The 27,604-nt window shown below is 35.0% G+C and overlaps 2 protein-coding genes across 6 annotated transcripts in view; both read right to left on the reverse strand.

The window, feature by feature from the left end:
- Positions 1-27,604, reverse strand: part of LOC136028092 (solute carrier family 66 member 2-like) — a 40,731-nt gene continuing 13,127 nt past the window's right edge. For 4 of the 5 annotated variants that reach the window (XM_065705712.1, XM_065705713.1, XM_065705710.1 and 1 more), the window contains exons 3-5: positions 22,576-22,712; positions 4,618-4,834; positions 66-342 (exon numbers count right to left, since the gene is read on the reverse strand). In XM_065705712.1, coding sequence (XP_065561784.1) covers positions 147-342; positions 4,618-4,834; positions 22,576-22,712 — 550 coding nt within the window. In that variant the 3' untranslated portion in view covers positions 66-146. Of the gene's footprint in view, positions 343-4,617; positions 4,835-22,575; positions 22,713-27,604 lie in introns of all 5 variants that reach the window. The other variant, XM_065705714.1, reaches the window with a different exon arrangement.
- On the reverse strand, positions 22,719-27,597 carry LOC136028094 (polyubiquitin). The gene has a single exon (XM_065705715.1). It carries the CDS (start codon positions 23,256-23,258, stop codon positions 22,776-22,778), a length of 483 nt encoding a protein of 160 aa, XP_065561787.1. The 5' UTR covers positions 23,259-27,597; the 3' UTR covers positions 22,719-22,775.

The raw sequence follows: 27,604 nt of genomic DNA on the forward strand, positions 1-27,604 counted from the left end.
TAAACATAGTTGTATGTACTTAATAATAAAATACTGTCACCATAAAGTTATCATTACAACAGGCATACTACATTGCAACTTCTTTCATAAAAATCAAATGAAATTTCTAAAATATCAAAAAGACTAGATATAAAGATCAAACTAGGTCACTGGCTTTCTTCACTTCCTTTTTTCAATTTTTCACGCCAACGACTGCCATACCAGAAGATTTGCCCAAGAATAGCCAAATCCATGCATATTTGAAGTACGCCACATATAACAAATTGATACGGTGCTTCTCGAGATATGAAATAGTAAGTTTTGAAAGCATCACCACAAAACCACATGATCACCATCTGACGACTAGAAATAAGACAATTAGACAGTATGAAAAAAAAAACTCCCACCAATTTCACCCTATATAAGGAATTAAAGGCGATGCTGAAAAAGAAGCAGGAAATGATCCATTTATTTTAAATTCTTAGACAACAAAATGTGTGCTAAAGGTAATATTAGCATTTAGCGAAGCTTCGACAAAGGCTAAACGTAGCAAAAAAAAAATAATAATAAATAATGGACTTGATTGTTTGCATTTTCCCAAAAAGAATTGATTGTCTATCTGAAATTATACCTTTTTCTCTGAAGCACTTGGAATATGCTATTATGCATGATTTATAGTACAATAATAAATCGCAAAAATTAGGAATTCTTGGATCATCTTATACTAAATAGAAAAATAAGGGTATATTTCCAATACCGTACACATAACTTTTGTTCGGAGGGGGAAGGTATTTTTGTGCGGGAGAGGGAGGGATGTTTACGCGAAAAACTTAAAAAAAACGCATCAAAAACTTTGTTTATAAGCTTTTTTGTAACCTTTTAACGAGTTGGTGAATTTTTTTTGGAGGGAGGGGGGTTAAAACCCAGTAAAACCCTTCCCATGGAGGGGATTTTACTGCTGATGATGAACACTGTATATGTGTTCGAAATATCCAGTTAAATAATTTTATATCTATTCACTGTCAATAAAAAGGTATCATCCCTATTTTGAACTGTTTTACTTTTGTTCTAATATCATTTTTCATGTCAGATTAAAATTTTCCAAACTAATAAGGCATACAATATGATAGTATATAGTATGTTAATATGGTAGTCTGGTAGTCAAAATACATCTTTCTCCCCTGTCTTTGGCTCAAAAGCTAGGAGGACGATTAAAACCAGTGAAAAGAAAAAAAAAAGACGAGATTTGACATTGTTTCTTTGAAACTATATTCACTAATAATAAAACACTACTAAGGTATAAGAGTAGCCTATGTCTGAAGAATTAAGAATTAGAATAAAAAATATTAATTAAAGAATTGGAAACAAAGACGGTACTCCCATTCCTACTAAAATAGAATATAAGACCCATTGATTGACCCTCCTCTGTCATTTTCTAGTAAAATCCCTGCACATAACTGACACAACATACGAATCAAAACTGTACATGTTAAATTACCCGTTGTATCAGTCAATTCCAAAACGGTAGAAACTAAAACACGAATTAAAGTTATAAGAGAAAAGCCCCCCCCCCCCCCACCAAAGTGACTCTTGATAACTCACGGGGAAAATTGCACTAATTATTGCAGAATAAGTAGCATTTTGTTTATTGCAATAGTTTATTTTATATTCTTACAATTGGAATTGTTCAGTTTGCATTTACCTATTGTTTGTTTCTCTGCAGTTTAAGACCTCAATTGATGCAACATAAAGCTCAAGATTGTTCATGCTAAATTAGCTATTTTATTTATTAAACCTAAACGGCAAAATAGAAACACACAACTTAGTAACAAGCAAAAAGCCCAATCCCTTCGTAGAGAACTTGTGCTAAACTCATGAAAAAAGTGGGATATCACTGCAGAAAAAATGATGTGCTATTAATTGCAACGGTTAATGTTAAGTTTTGCCAAAATGAACGTCTAAAAATAATTCTATTTGTTTCTATGCAATATTTGGCCTTCTAAAAAAAAAACACAGATAACTGATACACCATAAAGCCTTAAACTGTTCATACTAAATCAGCCGTTGTATCCGTTAACCCAAACGGCGAAAAGGAAGCACGGAAATTGGTAACAAGTAAAAAGCCCACTTGCAGAAAATAGTCGCCGAAGCCGCGCCGAAAATTTTTTTGGCGGTGCACCGCCGAAAAACTATCGGCGGCGCGCCACCTATTTTTCGGCGTTTTCGCAATTTTTAAGGCATTTTTCAGTAACTTTTTTAATTTTCTTTGGAATTTTTAATACTGTCTTTACAGAAATTCTTACCGTTTTTCACAATATTTATAAGCCCTGAATTCTCTTTCTTTCATCGTTACCTAGTTATATAATATCTTGTCCGAGTGTTTAGGCAGTGTTTATACATAGGCTACTTAAATCTACAATATTCGCCTTACGACATGACTTTGCAAAAACTAGCGGAGGTTTCTAGATCGTGAGATTTACGTTTAACTCAGCAAGCGGTAGACTAGAAAATATGAGTGTAGGACTATTCATAAGATTGAGAGTTTGGAATCCGTGTTCAAATACCAAATACCCTTTAATACTGAATGTATATAATAATAACAAAGAAAAGAAAAAAAGATCCATTGTAGCTGAGTGCAAAAGCTTAAATTATTCCTTTGAAAGCTTTGACTACCTTGTAATTATCACGTATAAAAATGAGCTTGTTCACGCGATGTGGAGATAACATCGAACGTTTGGCAGTGACTAATCGCTAAATTCAGCGTAAAATCGCTGAAAATCACCCACAGATGGCACAGACAATAGAACGTCCGTAGTTACAGCTGTACTCACTTGGATAAGCTATATAGGACTAAATAAAAATCGGCGACAGTTATTCATCGGCGGATCGCCGCCGCCGAACCTCATGGCGGCGCGCCGACATGTTTTCGGCGGCGGCCCGTTGAGTTATTTTTGGCGGCGGGCCGCCGACTTTCGGCGCGGCTTCGGGGACTAGCAGAAAAACCTTCGATGCCGAGATTGCTTGGCTCCCCCTTGTTGTCAGTTTCCTGTCCTCTTAGAATCATACTTTTTTCAATCGTACGCCACAGCCCCAGATCGACTTCTAGCTGAATGGAGGCAAGTCTATTTTTATTACACTAATGGTGGTGCAACATTTAATTTGAACCTATTTCCAGTTTTTTAGTTTTAACCCTGATACATTAACAATGGCAGAAATCTAAATGGTAAACACAGAGACGGTCAAATTAAGGCTTTCTACCACTTACTGTCGTCAACCCCTAATTGGTCATGGACAAACAGGGGATGTTTCATCCTTGTTGGTATGAGTGAAGATAAGCTCACCTTACAATAAAACAAGTGGAGCATGGAAAGAAGCCCTTTCTGCAGTAGCACGTGTTGCTGGCATTCCAATACATTTCTATGCTAAGATGAAACCAATAGGATTAGGGTCTTGTATTTTTCTTCTCAGTCTATTTTTTTCAAAGAGATGTCAACAAGATCAAATGGACAAAATTTCGTCAAACGGACAAATTTTCTCACATAAATTCAGATAAATACCTAGTCGACGTAGTACGGCTTTGTCATTCTAACCAACATTTCCATTATCAGTAATACCGCTAAATCTCAAAGGAGGTTCTTAGAATTTTTTTTTTCGAGCACTGTAGCCAAGTGAAATGTTTAACATCTACCAATATGTCCACTCGCTCTCGATCCACTATATCTTCTCCCATTGCCTCCTTCACTTTCTTCAGGGGACTATAACTTGATTCACTGGGAAGTCCCTTGGGAGAAAACAATAACGCCTTGTGAGACGACTCTCCATTTATTGAATAAAAAACGAACTCTCTCCTGCAACTAGGCAGAGCTATCACCAGAAAACTTGTCATTTTGCGAATTCTAAAAGTTTTAAAATCATGCCGTGAAGCTACAACCACAGTTTTTTCTTTCGGTTTTGAATTGCACTTACAGTCTGAGAAAATGTGGAAAATTCATCAAATTCTTGGATTGCAAAAAACTCTTTACGACATGGCATAAAGCCTAACTGGCTTCAGGTTAAGGAAATCATAAGGCTTCTACTACCTCTTTTGCTCTTTAATGCTTTAATAGGAGCACTTCTTCTATTCCAAGAGCGTATTTAGGCTCAATAACAAAATCTGCCAAAAAGAAGTCGTTGCCAGCGCCACCATCAAAACAGCGACTCATCGAATTACGGCAGGGCTTGGGGGTAAGCATTAGAGCACATTTTTAGAATTTAAACATGGCATCTAGTTATCTAAGTGCTCTGCATTTTTCGTAAACGACATTGTTGTTAATACTGAATTCCAGTTCCTTATTTTAATATTATTAAATCTTAGGAATAACAAAATATGCCAGTTTTACTTACAACGTATCCATTTGTATTTCAAATTTCCTAATAAAAAGAAATAAGAAGATAATTCCTAAAAAAAGATTTATTATCTTAAAAAAAAAGATTTAATTATTAGATGAATTTTAATAGAATTTTACTAGAATTTTATTAGATAAAATAAGATTTTATTAGATGAATAAAAAAAATTTATTAGAAAAAAAAATCTTAATAAAAAGAGAAGGGAGAGAAGAAATACAAAAACTAAGGGGAATGTTTTGCTTTAATTCTCACCTCATTCCAAAAGTTGATTTTGTGCAAAAATTTCTATGAAATTGCGGGACTGCAAGTAAAGCTTCTATTGATAGCGATATCAGGCCAATTCCTTCAATGAAAATGGTTTCTTCAGAAAACAATAATAGTAGAAAAGCACAGACAAGGCTAAATGCTAATAAACACTCAGCGTATGACTGAAAGTCTGTCCAACACCAGAAAAACCGAGCATCAAAATCTAAAACCAATTAAAGTGAAACAACTGTAAAAGGAATGAATTGAAAAACGTCAAAAGAAAATAAAGAGCAGAAGACAGAAAGAAAAAATTAAGGACAAGTTAAATCACAATTCAAAACTTTTTTACCGTCAGTTCAGAGAAATATTAACTGAATGATTCCTGGAAAAACAAACTGACAAATTATAAGGCAAAATTGAAATAGGCATACGACAAAAAAGATGCAATTAGTACAAAAAAAAAAATCAGAAGAAAATATTATTTGTTAAATGTGAGGCTGTCTAAGCATTCTAAGTTGATTTTGAATTGTATTGAGAACTAAATATATCCTACATATTAGCAGGATGAATGGATTGCAGGAAGTTTCCGCTCTCCAGAAAGCAAAAATGTGTCTAAAAATTAAAACTCTGAAAATTAAGCCACTTCCACTTAGGAATGGACGAAGATGAAGGGTTGATATTAAATGACGAAAAAACTGACTGAGTGGGTAGCTTCATCTACTAATAGTATTATTAGTGAGGGTAGAAGAGGTAGTAAAGATAAAACTAAAATGGCCAAAGGACAGGGTGTTTTTTTGCAGTTGTAAGAGATTTGAAAGAATAGAAGAAACAGTTTTCCTCAGATAAGGATAATAGCTGCTACGGCAATGGCAGCGGTAAGGCATGGTTCTGATACGTGTTTACTTTGGAAGATTGAAAAAATATGGTGGATGTTTTCCAGAGGATTTATGGCTAAGGATAGTTTTAACAACTCCTTTGAACAGCCAGTTTAAACAATAAACCCCGAAAAGTGTGGTCCAACACCATTCTCTAGGGTTGTAATCAGATAAGGGGTTGAGAAAGTTAGGTTATATTTTACAGACGGTGGGTCTTCAAAAATCGTTATTTCTGGCAATTCAGCTGGGTCGAACCAAAAGCAGGACGTACCCGAATGGGTTCAAACAGGTCATAAGAAAAGTTTTGAAGGAAGCAGGTACTTTTTGGGAGAAGTTCAGGCCTCGAGTAGGTCTGAATTTTGCGCGGAAAACCAGTTGCAGTAATTACTTAGCTCTGCGCAAAATTCCGAGTTTATTTTTAAAATTTGACTTCTAAAATGAATATGGATGAAAATTTAATTATGTCCTAAATTATATTCCCATATAAATTTAATTATGTTCCCATTTTGTTAGGTTAGATTCGTATTGTTCCCATTGTTATGATAAACTACATCTACCGTTGCTATGACAACATGAAGCGTTGCAGCAACGTTCATTTGGCTTCACCGGTGGAATTTTTGTGAAAGCAAAACATGATTTTGTTCCTTCACCATGGATTTAGTTCAGTAATTTTCAACTCCCTTAAAACTTTGAAAATGACATACCACAAGAAGAATTAAACAATAACAAATAATGTAACTTTTTTTAAAGATGGTCTTAAAATAACACTGGGCTCTTAAAATAAACTAACTTTAGGTAAAGCTTTACTTTCGTCACAAGGTTCCAAAAATGCGTATTACTGCATATATCAAGATTCTGATGATCGCATATTGTTTCTTTGACAGTATTAGAGAAGCACATCCATTTTTTATCTTTCTAAAATCCACCTTCAACGAAACTAAAAATGCATACAGTGGGCAGGGTTTTGAAGTTGAAGGAAGCGTTGAGGTTGGGCAATACGAATGAATAATGACATAGAAACAATATGTAATCATCAGAATCTAGCTATATGCAGTAATTCAAAAAAAAAAATAATAGAAACTCACAAGAAACTACAGTATCCTCTTTTCGAACTTTTAACACCACAGAAGCTTGCCATAGACTAACCGCAATTTCTGGGGAAAATGGGGTTGCAATGATGAAACGTCATGACCATAACAAATAAGGCTTAACCAATCAGACCTCGCCCCGCTGTAAGCAAATGTAAGCAAAATCGGACTTTGCACTGCATACCTTTCGTAATATTTAACTTACCACTCAGATTTGCCGGTTCAAATTTCGGTACAGGCCAATGTCACAACAACTACTATTAAAAAATCGTTCAGAAACAGCTGGCTAATTTAAACTCGAAAGTGAAAATAAACCATCTTGGATATTAACATTAATGGAAGTGTAAGTTTTTTGATTATCTTTGGACTATATGGAAACTATGTTACTTCTTTGGAATTGTTGGTTCTCCAGCGATAGTGACTGATAATTATGCCATAAATTTGGTTGAAACAGGTTGGAAAATAATTACATATGCCCTAAAATCTTGGCAGATGAATTGGAGGGGACTAGGGCTCACTTCTGGTTCTCTTATCAACCTCAATTAAAAAAAAAATTGTTTCACTCCTTCTCAAACAAAGGCGGAACATACCTATTGTTTTGCTAGAAAATATTCGTTGGAAGAATCAGGGTATGTAGTTGGGATCAGCCGTGGATCCATTTTATGCCTCCAACTAATATAAATTAAGAATCCTTCCTTGGTTTCGCTTCAAGCAAAGTACAACATGGCTATCTTTCTGCAAAACTTCGGTAGGAAGAAAGAGAGGGGGTAAACAAGGTTTTCATCTGTCACAATTTGTCCCAATAATGCAACATTCTTCGCTGTCCCATTGTCGTTGCATATAAATAGATTGTCAGGTTTACCGACCCTCGAACATGCAACGTAAAATTGTCCATGAAAAAAAAAAAAAACTGTATAAAGATCTATACGGCATTTTTCTAATGATTGCCCTTGAGCTTTGTTGATGGTGATTGCAATTGCTAATCGAATTAGGAATTGCAATCTTTTAAATTGGAAAGGCAGATCCGTTGGAATCATGGGAATGCGAGGAATAAGAAGAGCCTCACCCTCAAAAGGCCCTGTCAAAATTGTTGCCTCTTTTACGTTTTCCATTGTTTTTTTTTTTACGGCAAGTCGAGTGCCATTGCAAAGCTTTGGTGGGTTGATATTTCGTAACAATATTATTGGTACGCCTATTTTTAGTTGTAGCACGTGTGGTGGAAACCCTGGGAGATTCAGGGAATTTAAAATTCAGATGGATAACTAACCGTTTCATTTACTTCCAGAACTGTGTAGACTGACTTGTAAAGGACTGCCTGGTCTCGAATCTTGGTCAAAACAATATTGTTGATTTCGTGGACGTCTTTATTCTTGGCTGCCAGAATCGCTCGTTCACTTAGCCATTTATGATTTTTATAATTGGTTAGAATATTCGGAAATACTTTTTCAACCAATTCATTTTTGGAAGTCACTAAATTACAGAATTAAGCAGGCAGTTGTATACGTTCTGAAATTGACTCTACTGGGAACTTTCCGTTTCCAATTGCCAGCAATTAATCTGAAAATGTTTAACCAGAGTCATCGTTTCTCAATAGGACATGCATATTTGTAGTTAATTTTAATGTCTTTACGTGTGCCAATAAATTAGAATTTTTCAGGCAAGCATTCATTTCGTCTGCAGGGGTTGATCTAGGTATTATAGTTAATGTTTGCCTGAAATCTCCCGCAAACAATATTAATGTGCTGCCAAAGGGTTTCGAATTTCCTCGCAAATCTCGCAATGATTGCTCCAGAGCCTCGAGCGATTTTTGTGTGCCATTGTGCACTCGTCCCAAATAATAAGTTTGCATTGCTGCAATACTTTACCATCCCAGATGATTTGGAAATATTGCACGAGGGAGTTTCCGTAGAATACAAATTCAGAGGCAATTTCAAAGCGGAATGAGCAGTTCTGCCACCAAGCAACAACGTTGCGGCTATTCCGGACGACGCAATTGCCAACGCTATATCATTTTTTGATCGAAATGATGCCAGAATCAGTTTTATCACAAACTTTTTACCAGTACCACCTGGTGCATCCAAAAAGAATATTTCTCCAACGTTGTTATTGACACAATGCATTATCGTATCATAAATGTCTTTTTGCTCAGACGTTAACTTAGAAACATTATTTTGTACATACGGCAATAGATCACTCGTGTTGTAACTTTGTTCACGATCCAATTCTACACATGTCGAAACAGCAGCGGTATGATTAGGTGAAGGCATTCCCAAATCCTGAAGAGGTTTGTTTGCCATATATAAGCACAAATCATCAATAATAACTAAAGTGTAGTTATAAATTTCTGATGTAAAATCAAAAGTCATATCTGACGTCTCTAACCGTTTTCGATGGAGTATATCCTCGGCCATTTTCGATTTACATTTCTCCCATAGCTCTGTAGGAGCTGAAGGAGAGCAAGTTGTTAGTTTGATTCCAAACAATGCACGAATTTGACTTGGGAGTTGACGTTTCGCACGCGTCATTGATGCAGTTATCCCAGTGCAGGTCATTCTCCAATAAATTCAGAGCTTGGCAAGCACTACGGTAAGTGTCATGTATAGCACCGTTTACAGTTCTCAAATACTCAAAGGACGTCGGACCGGGTACACTCACCAAAAGCAGGCGGAGAAAGAAGCATTCATGTTGATTGGGGTGAATGGTGTAGAGTCTTCCTATCGTGATATCTTTGAAGATGGTAGGTTGGCCGTCGACTGACTAACCCTGTTTACGACGTTCAAATGATTTATTTTTAGCATTCCACGTGTAATACGAAGGCACTACAGTATACAGCAGTTTTTTAGCAAAAGAATTATTTTGGCATACCGAAAACAAAGCAGTTAACGTTGTATCCGGTGGATTCAGGGCTCTTTGTTGCACGTTGGATTCCAAAAATAAACAATTGACGGCATTTTAAAATATAATTATCTTCATTGTGACGAATCATTAGTCTATAGGAATAATATTTCATTGCACTGCATTTCTTATCCGTTTGATTATTAGTGGATGGATCTATCAATTTATTATTAAAGTGATAGCCGTCGGCTCCATCCCAAAAAATGATAGGATATTGTAGGGCATCGTAGCATCGATGAGTTTCAGCAATTCTTACCAACTGAGCGTTTCGCTTATGAAGAATAGTATCTCGATGTAAAAACTGATCACCCACCATAACGATTTCCACTTCGTCGATAGTTGGAGCATTGTATCTATGCACATGTTCACCAGTAGGCGCTTTGTCAGCGGAAATAACAATTTTATGCGTATCAGTAGGCATCAAATCGATTGCTGTTTTGAACAGATGCACTAAATCATTATTTTCGTGGAAAAGATGTTGCAATTGGGAAACGATAGTCCTTTCAACGTCGGGAGACATTTCACAACGTGCATTCAATTCAGAATTGCTATCACTGATGAAGTACAGCTGTAAAAATTTATGATTCTCACCTGAAAATGGTAGAAGGGACCCTGCTCTATGATAAATTTGCCCTTTTACTTTGAAAGTAGGCATAAATTGATCTCGATTTTCGATTAAATAAAAAGAAACTAGTTTTTTTTAACTGAAAGAAAGGAGCAACATTAAAACTTAAAACGGACAGAAATTACTCCGTTTATGAAATGGGTTTTCCCCTCCGCAATCCCTCGCTCTTTACGCTAAAATTTTTAATTGTTTTAAAAATTAGAATTGTGGCAAAGAGTCAAACTTTAGCGTAAAAAGCGAGGGATTGCGGAGGGGACAACCCATTTCATAAACGGAGTAATTTCTGTCCGTTTTAAGTTTTAATGTTGCTCATTACTTTCAGTTAAAAAAACTAGTTTTTTGATTTAATTTCTGAACGTTTTTGGATTAATGCGTGTTTGATTTTGGCTCTCCGCACATAAATTATTAAAATGAAATTTTCATATTAATTCGTTTTTTTGGCTAAATGGCTTTCTCTTAATTTTGATCAGACGATTTTGAGAAATAGGGGGTGGGGAAGGAGGCGTAGTTTCCCTCCAATTTTTCGGTTATTTAAAAAGGCAACTAGAACTTTTAATTTTTAACGAACGTTTTTATTAGTAAAAGATATACGTAGCTAAAGAATTAACTTACATAACAAACTTTTGTCCCCTCGTTAATACCTCGCACTTTATACTAGATCTTAAGTTTTGTCCCAATTCTTTAAGAATGACCCATGAATCAGAAAGGCCGTAGAATAAGTAGTTGAAGTTACTAAAAATACTTTAGCATAAAGAGCGATGTATTTATCTCCTCCTAAGTACCTCGCTCTTTATGCTAAAGTATTTTCAGAACCCCTCATATGCTTAATAATCTCTGTTCGCTTTAAGTTTTAATGTTACTCCTTACTTTCAACTGAAAAAACTTTTTCATGTTTATTTTTTCATTTTTTTTATAGTAATGCTAGAAAATACCCCCTTTTCATTGAGTTTCTCTTTCCCAATGACATATTCCTCCAAGGAAAGATCCTCCCACATAGCCCCCTCCCCTCAAACCCCCCCAAAGAAATGAATCCCCCTGAAAGCGTCTGTACACTTCCCAATAACCATTACTGTATGTAAACACTGGTCAAAGTTTGTAACTTTCAGCCCCTCCCCCAGGGACTGTGGGGGAGTAAATCATCCCCAAAGACATAGTTATTATGGTCATTCGACTATGCGGAACAAAATGGCTATCTCAAAATTTTGATCCGTTGACTTAGGAAAAAAATAAGCATGGGAGGGGGCCTAGGTGCCCTCCAATTTTTTGGTCAAAACTGACTGAGTGGGTAGCTTCATCTATTAAGTAGTATTATTAGTAAGGGTAGAAGAGGTAAGGTAGTAAGTAAGGTAGTAGGCCATTTTGGTAAAACTAAAATTGCCAAAGGGTAGGGTTTGTTTTTGCAGTTGTAAGAGATTTAGAAGAATAGAAGAAACAGTTTTCCTCAGATTAGGATAATAGCTGCTACAGGCAATGCCAGCGGTAAGGCATGGTTCTGATACGTGTTTACTTTGGAAGATTGAAAAAATATGGTGGATGTTTTCCAGAGGATTTATGGCTAAGGATAGTTTTAACAACTCCTTTGAACAGCCAGTTTAAACAATAAACCACGAAAAGTGTGGTCCAACACCATTCTCTAGGGTTGTAATCAGATAAGGGGTTGAGAAAGTTAGGTTATGAATGAATGAATGAATATATTTTACAGACGGTGGATCTTCAAAAATCGTTATTTCTGGGAATTCAGCTGGGTCGAACCAAAAGCAGGACGTACCCGAATGGGTTCAAACAGGTCATAAGAAAAGTTTTGAAGGAAGCAGGTACTTTTTGGGAGAAGTTCAGGCCTCGAGTAGGTTGAGGCGGAAAGCCAGTTGCAGTTATTGCTTAGCTCTGCGCAAAATTTCGAGTTTATTTTTAAAATTTGACTTTTAAAATGAATATGGATGAAAGTTTAATTATGTCCTAAATTATGTTCCCATATAAATTTAATTATGTTCCCATTTTGTTAAGTTAGATTCGTATTGTTCCCATTACTATAAACCACATCTACCGTTGCTATGACAACACGAAGGGTTGCAGCAACGTTCATTTGGCTTCGCCGGTGGAATTTTTGTGAAAGCAAAACATGATTTTGTTCCTTCACCATGGATTTAGTTGAGTAATTTTCAACTCCCTTAAAACTTTGAAAATGACATACCACAAGAAGAATTAAATAATAACAAATAATGTAACTTTTTTTTTTAAAGATGGTCTTAAAATAACACTGGGGTCTTAAAATAAACTAACTTTAGGTAAAGCTTTACTTTCGTCACAAGGTTCCAAAAATGCGTATTACTGCATATAGCAAGATTCTGATGATCGCATATTGTTTCTTTGTCATTATTAGAGAAGCACATCCATGTTTTAGCTTTCTAAAATCCACCTTCAACGAAACTAAAAATGCATACAGTGGGCAGGGTTTTGAAGTTGAAGGAAGCGTTGAGGTTGGGCAATACGAATGAATAATGACATAGAAACAATATGTAATCATCAGAATCTAGCTATATGCAGCAATAAAAATAATAAAAATAATAAAAACTCACAAAAAACTACAGTATCCTCGTTTCGAACTTTTACCACCACAGAAGCTTGCCCTAGACTAACCGCAATTTCTGGGGAAAATGGGGTTGTAATGATGAAACATCATGACCATAACAAACAAGGCTTAACCAATCAGACCTCGCCCCGCTGTAAGCAAATTTAGACAAAATCGGACTATGCACTGCATTCCTTTCGTAATATTTAACTAATCACTCTGATTTGCCGGTTCAAATTTCGGAACAGGCCAATGTCACAACAGCTACTATTAAAAAATTGTTCAGAAACAGCTGGCTAATTTAAACTCCAAAGTGAAAGTGAACCATCTTGGATATAAGCATTAATGGAAGTGTAAGTTTTTTGATTATCTTTGGACTTACTACTATACAGAAATAACCAGTGATGACTGGAATTAGTATTTTAAATGTAATTTCATTCATATTGTACAACCCCAACTTTTCCCTCAGTTTCAAAACCCTGCCCACTTTATGTTTTTTTAGTTTGCCCATGGAGGAGGAGGGTCATCTAGAAATGGATGCGTTTCTAGAATTAGCATTTCTAAGTGCTACAATATGGAAATTATGCTGCTTAACAGCATAGTTTCCAGTTTAGACAGCTTGTGACGAAAGTAAAGTTTTACCTAACTTTATTACACATTTCCTGTCACACAATCAATGTTGTTACTTTTAAGATGGATCGTATTTATAAACTAATACTTATTACTTTAACCAAATCAAAACTTTTTACTTGTTTACAATGTATTTTGTGGTAAAACAACTTGGTTCTCTCTCAGTCCCCGAGTGACTACCACATAAATATTTTACACATAATTGCAAAGTCATGCCATTGCTTTGGATTATTATTTGTAATTGTTGTGTAACCATTTGGGGAAGAAAAAATTTCACCTATTTGTCCCATGCATTTCAAGCCAATTGGTGAAAAAAAAAACTTCCCAACTTTGTGCTTAAAAGCCGATGATGATAGAATGTGGCCTTGGAGGGATTGAAAAAGCGTCTTGATGACTCTAATCATACAGATTGAGAATAATTGTATAGTCCTGCTTCAACCTTTCAAATATTATTTTTCGCTAAAAATCTTGCAAAAAATCATACATGCCTAATAGAAATACAGAAGAGAGAATAATGAGAACTTTTTTCCCAAGACTTGAACGAACAAAACTTATTTGAATATTTTGACCCTATATCTAAGGGAAAATAATAAACAATAACACATAATAAAAGTTCTCGGTTAAAAATACATTTTTTAAAATAGTCTAGGCATCATTACTTCTTAATAAAAACTTCAGCCAAGACTGAAACAAATGGAAAGGCAGTGTGGTCTTCGTCATTATTTACTACATGCCTAAACTTATACAGCTTAAAATAAAGTGATCAAATTAAAAATCATTGCGTGATTCCGGTCCAAACAAAGTTCAACATGTCTGCCCTTTTCCTAATTAGATTTAATTATCAAGGGTGGGGATAGGGGTTGTGAAGGGACTATGAGACAAATATGCACCCCACTCTATAGATTGAAAATTCTCGCGTGAATTTTCTTCAAACAAGATGGAATGTGTATACCTTTTAGATACAAAGTTGGTGGACAGAGAGCGATGGGTGGAGGGGGGGGGGCATGGAACTACTTTGGTTCTCCAGCGATAGTGACTGATAATTATGCCATAAATTTGGTTGAAATAAGGTGGAAAATAATTATATATGCCCTGAAATCTTGGCAGAGGAATTGGAGGGGACTAGGGCTCACTTCTGGTTCTCTTATCAACCTCAATTAAAAAAAAATTGTGTGACTCCTTCTCAAACAAAGGCGGAACATACCTATTGTTTTGCTAGAAAAAATTCGTTGGAAGAATCAGGGTATGTAGTTGGGATCAGCCGTGGATCCATTTTATGCCTCCAACTAATATAAATTAAGAATCCTTCCTTGGTTTCGCTTCAAGCAAAGTACAACATGGCTATCTTTCTGCAAAACTTCGGTAGGAAGAAAGAGAGGGGGTAAACAAGGTTTTCATCTGTCACAATTTGTCTCCAATAATGCTCATTTTCTAATTGTATAATGATTCTGATTCAAACTAGGTGCAGCATACCTAGCTTTCTACTAAAAAGGCTGATGGATGAGTGGGGATGCGTTGTTGAACGAGCAGTGGTCCCAATGTGGTCCTTCAATCATTTAGACTGAAAATCTTTGCAGGATTTCGGTCCAAATAAAGTGCAACATACCTATGTTTGAGCTGAAAGTTAGGGAGTTGTAGGAGCAGGACGCCATAGAATGGTTCTAATGTCAAGTTTATGGCTCCAATAATAAAACTGGAAATACTCACATGAATCCACTTTAAACAAGATACAACTTGACTACCTTTCTGAAAAAAGTCAGGAGACGGCAGGGGACGATGGGGTGTGTGGGTATAAGAGGGGTTATGGGCCCCCTTTGTACATCCTATTGGTATTAAATAATGATTGTTGTACGATTTTGGTTCAAATTAGATGCGGAATGAGAACTTTATTCAAGTTCGGTGGTTAGGTGTGTGTGTGTGTCTGTGTGACGGTTAGGGCCCTCCAGTCATAGATTTACTTGGATCCTCCAGTCACACACATTTGATAAGCATTGCAGGATTCCGCTTCAAGAAGACGTTGCATCCCTACCTTTCTTCCAAAAAGTTGGCAGTAGGAGGGACGGAGGGGCCGACTATGACTCTTCAATCAATCAAATTGAAAATCCCTGTGTGATTCTGGTTTAAAAGGTGAAACATGGGAACATTTGTTTGAAGTTGCAACAGTGGAGATTTGGGGTACAGGGGTGCGCGGGGGAGTCGGATGATGGGTGTAACACTGGCACAATTTTTTTCTACAATTTATTTTTTCAACAAATCTTGGCATACCTATTTTTGAAGATAATCGTTATAAAAAAAAAATTTCAGGTATGTACCAAAAGGAAGATGTTAGCCTTAGGAATTTTTTAAAGCAATACGTTTCCTATTCTTGCTTTTATTAGCAATTACATAACTACCAAAAATACAATTATTATGTTATATGTGATACGGTTCCTCTATCGCCAACCCAAATACAGAAAATAAAATCATAATACTTAACCAACATCACAAACAGAAATTGCTAGTAAAAATATTTGCAGCACTTTTGGACGCATGAGAAGATGCCCCTTTTTGGGAATGAAAATTTTATATTATTTTTCTAGGAATACATTTTCGCAATGAGGCCAGGGAATCTTCACATGTCTTAATTTCAGTCCAACTTCAATTTAAAACTTCTGCCAACTTGGTTGCCCCTCAAACGGAGGCCCCTCCCTCGAGAACAGAAACTTGGCTCCAAGAAATGAAAGGCTGGCGGAAGGAATTCAGACAGTCTTGACAATATAACTCTGCTTTAGCTCTGATATCTTTTGCTCTCGCTGATGAAAAACGAAAATCCTCCCTTTTGGTCCAGGCAAGATTTAACTGCAGCTTTCCAATATGTAATATCATAGTCATTTATTGAAGTCTATACTCTCCGTAGAAGCCCCAGAGGTTAGACCCTTACCACTTTCTTGCAATACAACTGAAATCGGAGGCAAAAGAAGGAAAACAGGACAGAACCAAAACTTAGACTAGAAGTTTAAGTGGTACATCAATTGAAAATATCAACATAGAGATCAGCCGACAAGAATATTTAGAATCATCAAAATTTTCTTTATAGATTGAAGGTCATAATGCCAAAGTGATGATTGCATATATTTAATGCCTAAGAAATAAGAATATCTTTTCGGAAATATTTTTGTGTCATATAAAGCGACGAACGGAAGTGCTGAGAATGTTTACGGTTCTAATTTGTATTATAAGGAGAGGTTTGAATTGAATAGAGAATGTATTTAGATAAACAACAAGACAACATTTTGGACATGATTTTGTTTTTGAATAGTATAGCATTTTGATAATTGGAAAAATAAAAAGATATTTTGCAGTATCTGAGTGACCTAAACTTTCTGCTAGGATTATATTCAGAATATTACAATGACAAGGGAAAGACAAAAGCTCATAAAAAAATCTGCTGGAAATCTAATATGTCTAAATCTTTTTTATTCTGTTTCTGACCGTAACGAGACCTTCGATTTTAATTTTCTAAAAGCATTGCTCTCATCTCTCAAAAAATACGAAATCCGTCTTGGTGAATTTTTGGGACGAAAAATTACTAGAAAACTAGTGGACTACAGAATTCATTTCGTTTACTAGACTTTCAATTAGGAGGGAAGGAGACTTGGTTGCAATAGATACCGATGTGTCTTTCCAAAAAATAACTACTAGGTTATTGTCACATAATAAAGAATTAGGGAGGTCATTGATGTAAATTGAAAAACGTAACTAGTACAGCTCCTGGGGGGGGGGGGGGGGGGGGCATTTCACCAGCATCATCAATGGGCATAGATTGGGGTAGAGGGCCGTGAAATTCTGCTAACAATCAATTTACTTTCCAAAATTCGTAAATCATATAATTTTGAAGACAATATAATTATTCAAGGTACGAAATGCTCTATTTGTATCATATATATACCGTTATTTCCTAAGTCATGACTTTAGATAAGAGGGCTGTAATTGCTTGTTCAGTAGAACGACCTGGTCTAGAAAGTATTGAAAATAGCTGGAATTCATTGATGCTAGTATTTTCACCTTTTTTATGCTGTTGGATAGCTCGGGGATTCTTCCACCTGCTAGGGAAAACTCCCAAACACAATTATAAATTTTAAATATGGACAAGCGGTCTTTGAATTCCAGATGAAAGATGTTCCAGAAGGAAATATAGACAAGTAGTCTTTGAATTCCAGATGAAAGATGTTCCAGAAGGGAATATGGACAAGTGGTCTTTGAATTCCAGATGAAAGATATTCCAGGAGGAAATATGGACAACTGGTCTTTGAATTCCAGATGAAAGATGTTCCAGAAGGAAATATAGACAAATGGTCTCTGAATTCCAGATGAAAAATATTCCAGAAGGAAATATGGACTATGGACAAGTGGTCTTTGAATTCCAGATGAAAGATGTTCCAGAAGATAGTTGAAAAACTTCGTTGACTTTGTCAAGAATTTTATAAAATCAATTTAAATCTTCTTCCGTACTTGGCTTTTGCCTCTGGTGAGAAATTTTTAACTTGCCAATCAACAATCTGTTTTTGAGAGTTGTCCAATGTTGTCTCCCGTGAATACTATTGGTTAAAGTTTGTACAAGTTTGTTGGGGTTCAGTAACTCCTGTCGTCTTAAGGAGCACAGGAAAGGCAATTGGAGAACATGGGATCAAATGGGGAGGAAAAACGTTCCTGGACTTAGATTATGCTGATGATTTAAGCATATTAGATGAAAGTGTGAGCAAAATGAATGAATTTTTAGAGGTTTTGCCAGTTCAGGGTGCTAAAATAGGCTTGAAAATTAATGTTAAGAAGACTTAAGTCACTAAGGCTAGGAATAAGTGAAGATGAACTGGCGACATTAGGTAACAAAAAGATTGATCAGGTTGGGAGCTTCAGTTACCTTGGTAGTATTATTAATAAAGATGACGGGAGCAGTGAAGATGTTAAAAGTAGAAGAGCTAAGGCTAAGGGTGTTTTTTCACAGTTAAAAAAAGTTTGGAAGAATAGAAGATAAGTCTGCAAACCAAGATTAGAATATTGGAAGCTACAGTGATGACAGTGGTCAAATATGCCTCTGAAGCGTAAGCGCTCCGAAAAGCAGATGAAAATTTGGTAGATGTTTTCCAGAGAAATTGCCTACGGATTGTTCTGGGTACCCGGCTGACTGACCGTATTTCAAACAGTAGGTTGTACGAAAAATGTGGTTCAGTCCTGCTTTCTAGGGCTATAATGAAAGAAAGGTTGAGATGGCTAGGCCACCCCAACAGCAAGTATATATATATATATATATATATATATATATATATATATATATATATATATATATATATATATATATATATATATATATATATATATATATATATATATATATATATATATATATATATATATATATATATATATATATATATATATATATATTATATATATATATATATATATATATTATATATATATATATATATATATATATATATATATATATATATATATATATATATATATATTCACAGGTGGGACATAGGGACACAACTACAATGGCGCGTAACTAATATGGCGCGTAACGACTTACGCGCGCGGGGGGGCTTGGGGGGGGGGGTTGGCGAAGCGCCCCACCAACTAGGTGTTAGCTAGTATATGCTAGTATATATACGAACAGCTAGTATATATATATATATATATATATATATATATATATATATATATATATATATATATATATATATATATATATATATATATATATATATATATATATATATATATATATATATATATATATATATATATATATATATATATATATATATATATATATATATATATATATATATATATATATATATTCACAGGTGGGACATAGGGACACAACTACAATGGCGCGTAACTAATATGGCGCGTAACGACTTACGCGCACGGGGGGGCTTGGGGGGGGCGCGAAGCGCCCCCACCAACTAGGTGTTGGGGTGGCGCGAAGTGCCACCCCAACAGCTAGTATTGTTATAAATCTTTGGTTTTCCTAAATTCATTAACATAATTTTTTTGGAAACTTGAACGATTTTGGATACATAGAAGAAAAGATAATTTTTTGAGAAAGCTTCTCATAACAGTCATTTATGCAGAATTCTGAAACAGAGTCACTTTTTTCCAGGCCTATTTTCTTAAAGACTTTTTCAAGACGTCTTTTCTGAAACATCAAAAATAAAAAGAGACTGTAGAAAATTGAGCCGAAAAAAGTTCTGAATTGTAGCTTTGAATGTTAAAACGTCCATTAGGCTGAGACCAAAGGCAAAGACTGAATGCGTTGATTTTTGAATCCGTGGAAGTGATGAAATCAACTAGGTGGGCGTGATGAGAAATTTAGCCATGGCTAATTGGAGTGAAGCCAAGACAGATATTCTCAGTGAGAGGCAAAGCTGGCATAGCCTTTTTCAGAATTGTATAAAAATGATTCAATTCACTTGGTGATAATAGTCTTTGGAGAAAGCTTCTCCAAACAAAGGTGACTTATTTCTATGGTTAAAACTTTATGGAAGATAAAAATTACGGTCAAGAATTCCTTTTTGGTTTGATGGTAAAAATACTAAAATAAATAACTTGGCTGATACTGTTACAAAACTAATGATTTTTCTGATCAAGAAATAATAAACGAAAACGGGAGTTACTACTACTTCTACTAATAACTATCTACAGCACCAAGCCACCTGAGGCCAACATAGCTATGCACGCTCCTCCTCTAACCTAATCTATTTAAAGCCTCCCTCTTTACACCCTCCCAAGAAGTTCCCATTTTCTTTAAATCTTTATTTATGACATCCTCCCAACCCAGACAAGGACGACGTGCTTTCCGTGTAGCCCCAGACGGTTGGCCAAAAAGGACAATCTTCGGTAATATGTCATCCTTCATCCGTAGAACGTGGCCTAGCCATCTCAACCTTTCTTTCATTATAGCCCTAGAAAGCGGGACTGAACCACATTTTTCGTACAACCTACTGTTTGAAATACGGTCAGTCAGCCGGGTACCCAGAACAATCCGTAGGCAATTTCTCTGGAAAACATCTACCAAGTTTTCATCTGCTTTTCGGAGCGCTTATGCTTCAGAGGCATATTTGACCACTGTCATCACTGTAGCTCCCAATATTCTAATCTTGGTTTGCAGACTTATCTTCTATTCTTCCAAACTTTTTTTAACTGTGAAAAAACACCCTTAGCCTTAGCTATTCTACTTTAACATCTTCACTGCTCCCGTCATCTTTACTAATAATACTACCAAGGTAACTGAAGCTCCCAACCTGATCAATCTTTTTGTTACCTAATGTCGCCAGTTCATCTTCACTTATTCCTAGCCTTAGTGACTTAAGTCTTCTTAACATTAATTTTCAAGCCTATTTTAGCACCCTGAACTGGCAAAACCTCTAAAAATTCATTCATTTTGCTCACACTTTCATCTAATATGCTTAAATCATCAGCATAATCTAAGTCCAGGAACGTTTTTCCTCCCCATTTGATCCCATGTTCTCCAATTGCCTTTCCTGTGCTCCTTAAGACGACAGGAGTTACTGAACCCCAACAAACTTGTACAAACTTTAACCAATAGTATTCACGGGAGACAACATTGGACAACTCTCAAAAAACAGATTGTTGATTGGCAAGTTAAAAATTTCTCACCAGAGGCAAAAGCCAAGTACGGAAGAAGATTTAAATTGATTTTATAAAATTCTTGACAAAGTCAACGAAGTTTTTCAACTATCTTCTGGAACATCTTTCATCTGGAATTCAAAGACCACTTGTCCATAGTCCATATTTCCTTCTGGAATATTTTTCATCTGGAATTCAAAGACCATTTGTCTATATTTCCTTCTGAAACATCTTTCATCTGGAATTCAAAGACCAGTTGTCCATATTTCCTCCTGGAATATCTTTCATCTGGAATTCAAAGACCACTTGTCCATATTCCCTTCTGGAACATCTTTCATCTGGAATTCAAAGACTACTTGTCTATATTTCCTTCTGGAACATCTTTCATCTGGAATTCAAAGACCGCTTGTCCATATTTAAAATTTATAATTGTGTTTGGGAGTTTTCCCTAGCAGGTGGAAGAATCCCCGAGCTATCCAACAGCATAAAAAAGGTGAAAATACTAGCATCAATGAATTCCAGCTATTTTCAATACTTTCTAGACCAGGTCGTTCTACTGAACAAGCAATTACAGCCCTCTTATCTAAAGTCATGACTTAGGAAATAACGGTATATATATGATACAAATAGAGCATTTCGTACCTTGAATAATTATATTGTCTTCAAAATTATATGATTTACGAATTTTGGAAAGTAAATTGATTGTTAGCAGAATTTCACGGCCCTCTACCCCAATCTATGCCCATTGATGATGCTGGTGCAATGCCCCCCCCCCCCAGGAGCTGTACTAGTTACGTTTTTCAATTTACATCAATGACCTCCCTAATTCTTTATTATGTGACAATAACCTAGTAGTTATTTTTTGGAATGACACATCGGTATCTATTGCAACCAAGTCTCCTTCCCTCCTAATTGAAAGTCTAGTAAACGAAATGAATTCTGTAGTCCACTAGTTTTCTAGTAATTTTTCGTCCCAAAAATTCACCAAGACGGATTTCGTATTTTTTGAGAGATGAGAGCAATGCTTTTAGAAAATTAAAATCGAAGGTCTCGTTACGGTCAGAAACAGAATAAAAAAGATTTAGACATATTAGATTTCCAGCAGATTTTTTTATGAGCTTTTGTCTTTCCCTTGTCATTGTAATATTCTGAATATAATCCTAGCAGAAAGTTTAGGTCACTCAGATACTGCAAAATATCTTTTTATTTTTCCAATTATCAAAATGCTATACTATTCAAAAACAAAATCATGTCCAAAATGTTGTCTTGTTGTTTATCTAAATACATTCTCTATTCAATTCAAACCTCTCCTTATAATACAAATTAGAACCGTAAACATTCTCAGTACTTCCGTACGTCGCTTTATATGACAAAAAATATTTCCGAAAAGATATTCTTATTTCTTAGGCATTAAATATATGCAATCATCACTTTGGCATTATGACCTTCAATCTATAAAGAAAATTTTGATGATTCTAAATATTCTTGTCTGCTGATCTCTATGTTGATATTTTCAATTGATGTACCACTTCCAACAAATTTGGGAGCTTCATTTTTACAACGCTATTTTAAAATCCCACCGATAACATAAACACAAATGAAAACCTCTCTGTTAATATTAACAATTGATCGAGTACCTACCAGTAAAAACACGTTCTCTGGTTTTCAAGATTGTCGTCTTCTTCTTAATACTAACACAGAGATAAATCATTGCCATCATAGCAATGATCATTACAATACTTTGAACTAATAGTGGAATTTCATACCTCTTTCCAAACCTGGAAGAAAAAAGAATTGTTTAATACAGCTAAAAGCAAAGCTTGTGAAAAACAAGACCGTTCTTAATAATAGTACAGGATGACAGGGGGACCACATTTCAAACTAAGAGAAAGATGAAGTGTCTTTTCCTTCTGTATATTATAGTCAGAGAGGGTGTGGTTGTCTTCAAGCTGTTCACCAGCGAAAATGAGACGCTGCTGGTCGGGAGGGATACGTTCCTTGTCTTGAATCTTGGCCTTGACATTCTCAATAGTATCTGATGGCTCTACTTCAAGAGTAATGGTTTTTCCAGTCAAGGTCTTAACAAAAACTTGCATACCACCTCTCAGACGAAGGACAAGATGAATTGTTGATTCCTTCTGTATGTTATAGTCAGAGAGGGTGTGGTTGTCTTCAAGCTGTTTACCAGCGAAGATCAGACGCTGCTGGTCGGGAGGGATGCCTTCCTTATCTTGAATCTTCGATCTGACGGTTTCAATTGTGTCTGAAGATTCAATTTCAAGCGTAATAGTCTTTCCAGTGACGGTTTTAACAAAAATCTGCATGATGTAGTTCTAAGAGAACAGGAGAATACATAAAGCCATTTAACAAAAATATTTATACCCGTACTTCAACAATGAAAAAAATGTAATATATCAGTATGTACTTGTACACATATTGGGCTTATAAAAAAAAAGCATGACAATACTTATGCAATTAGCTGTTTAAAAAAAAATATTTTAATTACACAAGCTTCTTTACGCAACTCTATTTATATAAACACCAATTTTTTAATGACGTTACATTTCTAATTTATATAAAAAAAAATTTAACGTCTAATAATAATCTAATTTACATTCTCATGGTTCGGAAAACAAAATTCCCGTTTCTAGCTTGTATAGTTTAGCTGCAAATCAAGGGATAGACAAATAAATCACCAGTTAATCTGTCAAACGGTTCGTAGTAATGAATTGTAAGTAAAAATTAATACATCAAAGGACTTATATTTTTTATATTTGAAAGATAATAGACAGAGATGTTACCCTGTGGTGGCACAGTGCATTGATCTCTTTTAGGCAATAAGGGACCAGGTCCCTTCTAATATAAGGATATAATATATATTATAATATAATATAATAAGGGACCAGGTCTTAACATTCGTACGGCCTAAAATTTAATGGAAATTTTTGGGTTTGAATTTTTGCAATTGAAACGCATTTCTTTTTTTATTTCTTTTTTTTTACAAAAACCGCATTTTCACATACAGAGGGATATAACGCAGTTATTTTTTAAAATTTGCTTTTCCAGGGTATGATGTCTTACTTAGAGCTACTTCGTTATTCCTGTTAAGAGCGGCTTTGGTGAAAGTAGTATACTAAAATAAGATTTTTGACAAAAAAGTGTTTTTCGGTAGAACAGCCATTATTGACAAAGTGGTAAGTGAAACTACCCCCTTGATCGATTTTCTCACTACCTACCATCACCTATTCCCCCCAACGAGTACCGGTAGTATTTCATTCCTAGTTTAAGGAATCTTCATCATTAATTCATCTTCACATTAATTTTAAAACTCTTCTTGCACATTCGCCCTTCAACACTTTTACTAAAATTTATATTTACAAAGCTTGAACTATATGCATAATCAAGCCTAGAAGAGTTTTACCTTGCCATTCGATTCCATGAACGTGTTGCCTATAGCAAAAGGTCATAAGGCTTCATTATTTTTTTCCCAGAGCAACTTTATATGGAAAGAGTTGTCCTAGGAACTTCGGAGAGGGATCATTAGACAATAAATTGAAAGCTTTACCGCTCTTTTTAAGAGTCATAGTTGATCAAAGGGCATCCATCTCTCACCCATGCATTTTTAGCTGTCCTACCACAAAACATATCCGACAAGGATTTTGAGATATGGTGAAAAAGCACGGCACGCGGCAGGCTTCTATATATGGATTCTCATTGTCCCTTGTGTTCTATTGCAGTTTTTTAATTAAGTCCAATGATTATTAAAGTTAAATGATTATTAAAGCAAGTCCAATTTCAAACCATGATATCTACTAAGCTTCAAAATTTTGGTTTTCTTTTTTAAGGTTTCTGAATTCTTGTAATCCTTTGTTTTTCAATTTTTTTTTCTTTCTTTTTATTTTTTTAGCTTATTTTAGTTTTTTAGATTTTTTTTATTGTTTTTTTTCTTCTTTTTTATTTTATTTTTCTTCTTTATTTTTAAATTATTTTTTTCCCGGAACGTGCCGCAGCAACACGTGTGCAAGGTGCTAATTTTTAACTGCGGATATACAACTGGTAATTCCTCTGATATACTCTGGTAATTCCTCGACACGCTTTCTTTTTTTACTTTCTCTTTCAGCCGCAAGCCAGGTTTCGCGTTGCTCTTGTAATACATTGACACACTTTCTTTTGGCAATTTCTCTCTGAGCCGCAAGCCTAACCCCCCCCCCCTAAAGCAACACGTATGCAAGGTGCTAATTTTAACGTGTAAAACTTGTGGTTATACAACATTCCTCGCAGTCCCATTATCTGTGCATATTAATAGATCTCTCGGTTTGCCGACTCTAGAACATGCAACATATAATTGTCCATGGGAAACACAATCCGTATTAAAATCTATACCGCATTTTTCAACTGATTGCCCTTGAGCTTCGTTGATGGTGATTGCAAATGCTAACCGAATTGGGAAATCGCAATCTTTTAATTTGAAAAGGCAGATCCATTAGAATCATGGGAATGCAAGGAATAAGAACAGCCTCACCCTCGGAAAGGCCCTCTCAAGATTTTTGCCTCTATTACATTTTCCATTGTTGTTTTTTTTTACGGCAAGTCGCGTGCCGTTGCAAAGCTTTGGTGGGTTAATATTTCGCAACAGTATTATTGGTACGCCTTGAGATCCTCTGGAGATCCAGGGAATTTGAAAATTCTGATGGATAGTTAACCGCTTCATTTGATTCCAGAACTGTGTCGACTGACTTGTAAATGACTGCCTGGTCTCGAATCTTGGTCAGAATAATATTGTTAATTTCGTGGACGTCTTTGTTCTTGGCTGCCAGAATCGCTCGTTCACTTAGCCATTTATGATTTTTATAATTGGTTAGAATATTCGGAAATACCTTTTCAACCAATTCATTTTTTGACGTCACTAAATTACATAATTCAGGAGGCAGCTGTATACGTCCTGAAATTGAGTCAACTGGGAGCTTTCCGTTTCCTATTGCCAGCAACTGATCTGAAAATATTTTCACCAGAGTCATCGTTTTGCAATCTGACACGCATATTTATAGCTAATTTTAATGTCTTTACGTGTACCCATAAATTACAATTTTTAAGGCAAGCATTCATTTCGTCTGCAGGTTTCGATCTAGGAATAACAGGTAATGTTTGCCTGAAATATCCCACATGCAATATTAATGTGCTGCCAAAGGGTTTGGAATTCCCTTGCAAATCTTGTAATGATCGGTCAAGAGCCTCGAGCGATTTTTTGTGTGCCATTGTGCACACGTCCCAAACAATAAGTTTGCATTGCTGCAATACTTTACCCATCCCAGATGATTTGAAAATGTTGCACGTGGGAGTTTCTTTAGACTGCATATTCAGAGGCAATTTCAAAGCGGAATGAGCAGTTCTTTCACCAAGCAGCAACGTTACGGTCATTCCGGACGACGCAAGGGCCAACGCTATGTCATTTTTGGATCGAATTGATGACGTAAATTGGACATTCCTAATCTGGCCCTTTCTCTTTGAGCCGCAAGCCTGGTTTTGCGTTGCTCTGGTGTTTCTTCCTGGTGTTCCCTTTTTGGTGACATTGTAGGATAATTATACACGCATACCTTTTGTAATACAGCGACACGCCTTCTTTTTTTACTATCTCTATCAGCCGTTTCGCGTTACGAACATGACATCATTTGTAGATTTTTACAATTTTTTTAGTTTTTTTCCTTTTTTTAGTTTCTTTTATTTATTTTTAGTTTTTTGACGTCATATTGAATATGACGTCATGTAGTTCTTTTTTAGTTTTTTCCTTTGTCTTTTTTTAGTTTTTTTTCTTTTTCTTTTTTTGTATTTTTTTTAGTTTATTTCTTTTTAGTTTTTTTTATTTTAGTTTTTTTACTTTTTTCTTTCTTTTTTTAGTTTTCTTTGTCTTTTAGCTAATTTGTTTTTTTTTCTTTTTTTACCTTTTTTAGTTTTTTCTTTTCCTTTTTCTTTAGTTTTTGTCTTTTCATCTTTTATTTTAGTTGTTCTTTTTTTAATTTTTCTTTTTTTTCTTTTTTAGCTTTTCTTTTCTTTTTTTTACTTTTTTCTTTTTTTTCTTTTTTAGTTTTTTTTAGTGTTTTTGTTTTTTTTTCGTTTCTATTTTTTTAGTTTACATTTAGTTTTTTTCTTTTTAGTTTTTTGCCTTTTTTTTATTTTTTTATTTTCTTTCTTTTTATTTTTTCTCTGTCTTTTTTTTGTTTTTTCTTTCTCTTTAGTTTTGTCTTTTTTTAGTTTTTCATTTTTTCATCTTCTTATTATTTTTAGTTTTTCCTTATTTTTAGTTTTTCTTTTTTAGTTTTTTTTCTTTTTTTAGTTGTTTTCGTTTTTTTAGTTTTTTCATTTTTTTCCTTTTTTTAGTTTTTTTGTTTTTTCAGTTTTTTTTTTATAGAAGATAGTTTTTAATTCTTTTACGTTTTTTTCAGTTAGTTCTTTTTATATATTGACGTCATACTTAGTGACAGACAGACGGACAGTACATTTTTATTTATATGGATAGATTAAATGAGCTTTGCTTTGGTTTTGTATGAATTATGGAAGCTGTATAAGGCAACATTTCTTCTTTTCATTTATAAGCTTAAAGTCAAACCTAAAATAATTTTTAACTTGTTAAACAGTTTTGATATTTTGAAACATGAATGATAGCAATAAATCT

Source organism: Artemia franciscana, chromosome 6 (genome assembly GCF_032884065.1).
Source record: "Artemia franciscana chromosome 6, ASM3288406v1, whole genome shotgun sequence".
Taxonomy (NCBI): Eukaryota; Metazoa; Arthropoda; class Branchiopoda; order Anostraca; family Artemiidae; genus Artemia; species Artemia franciscana.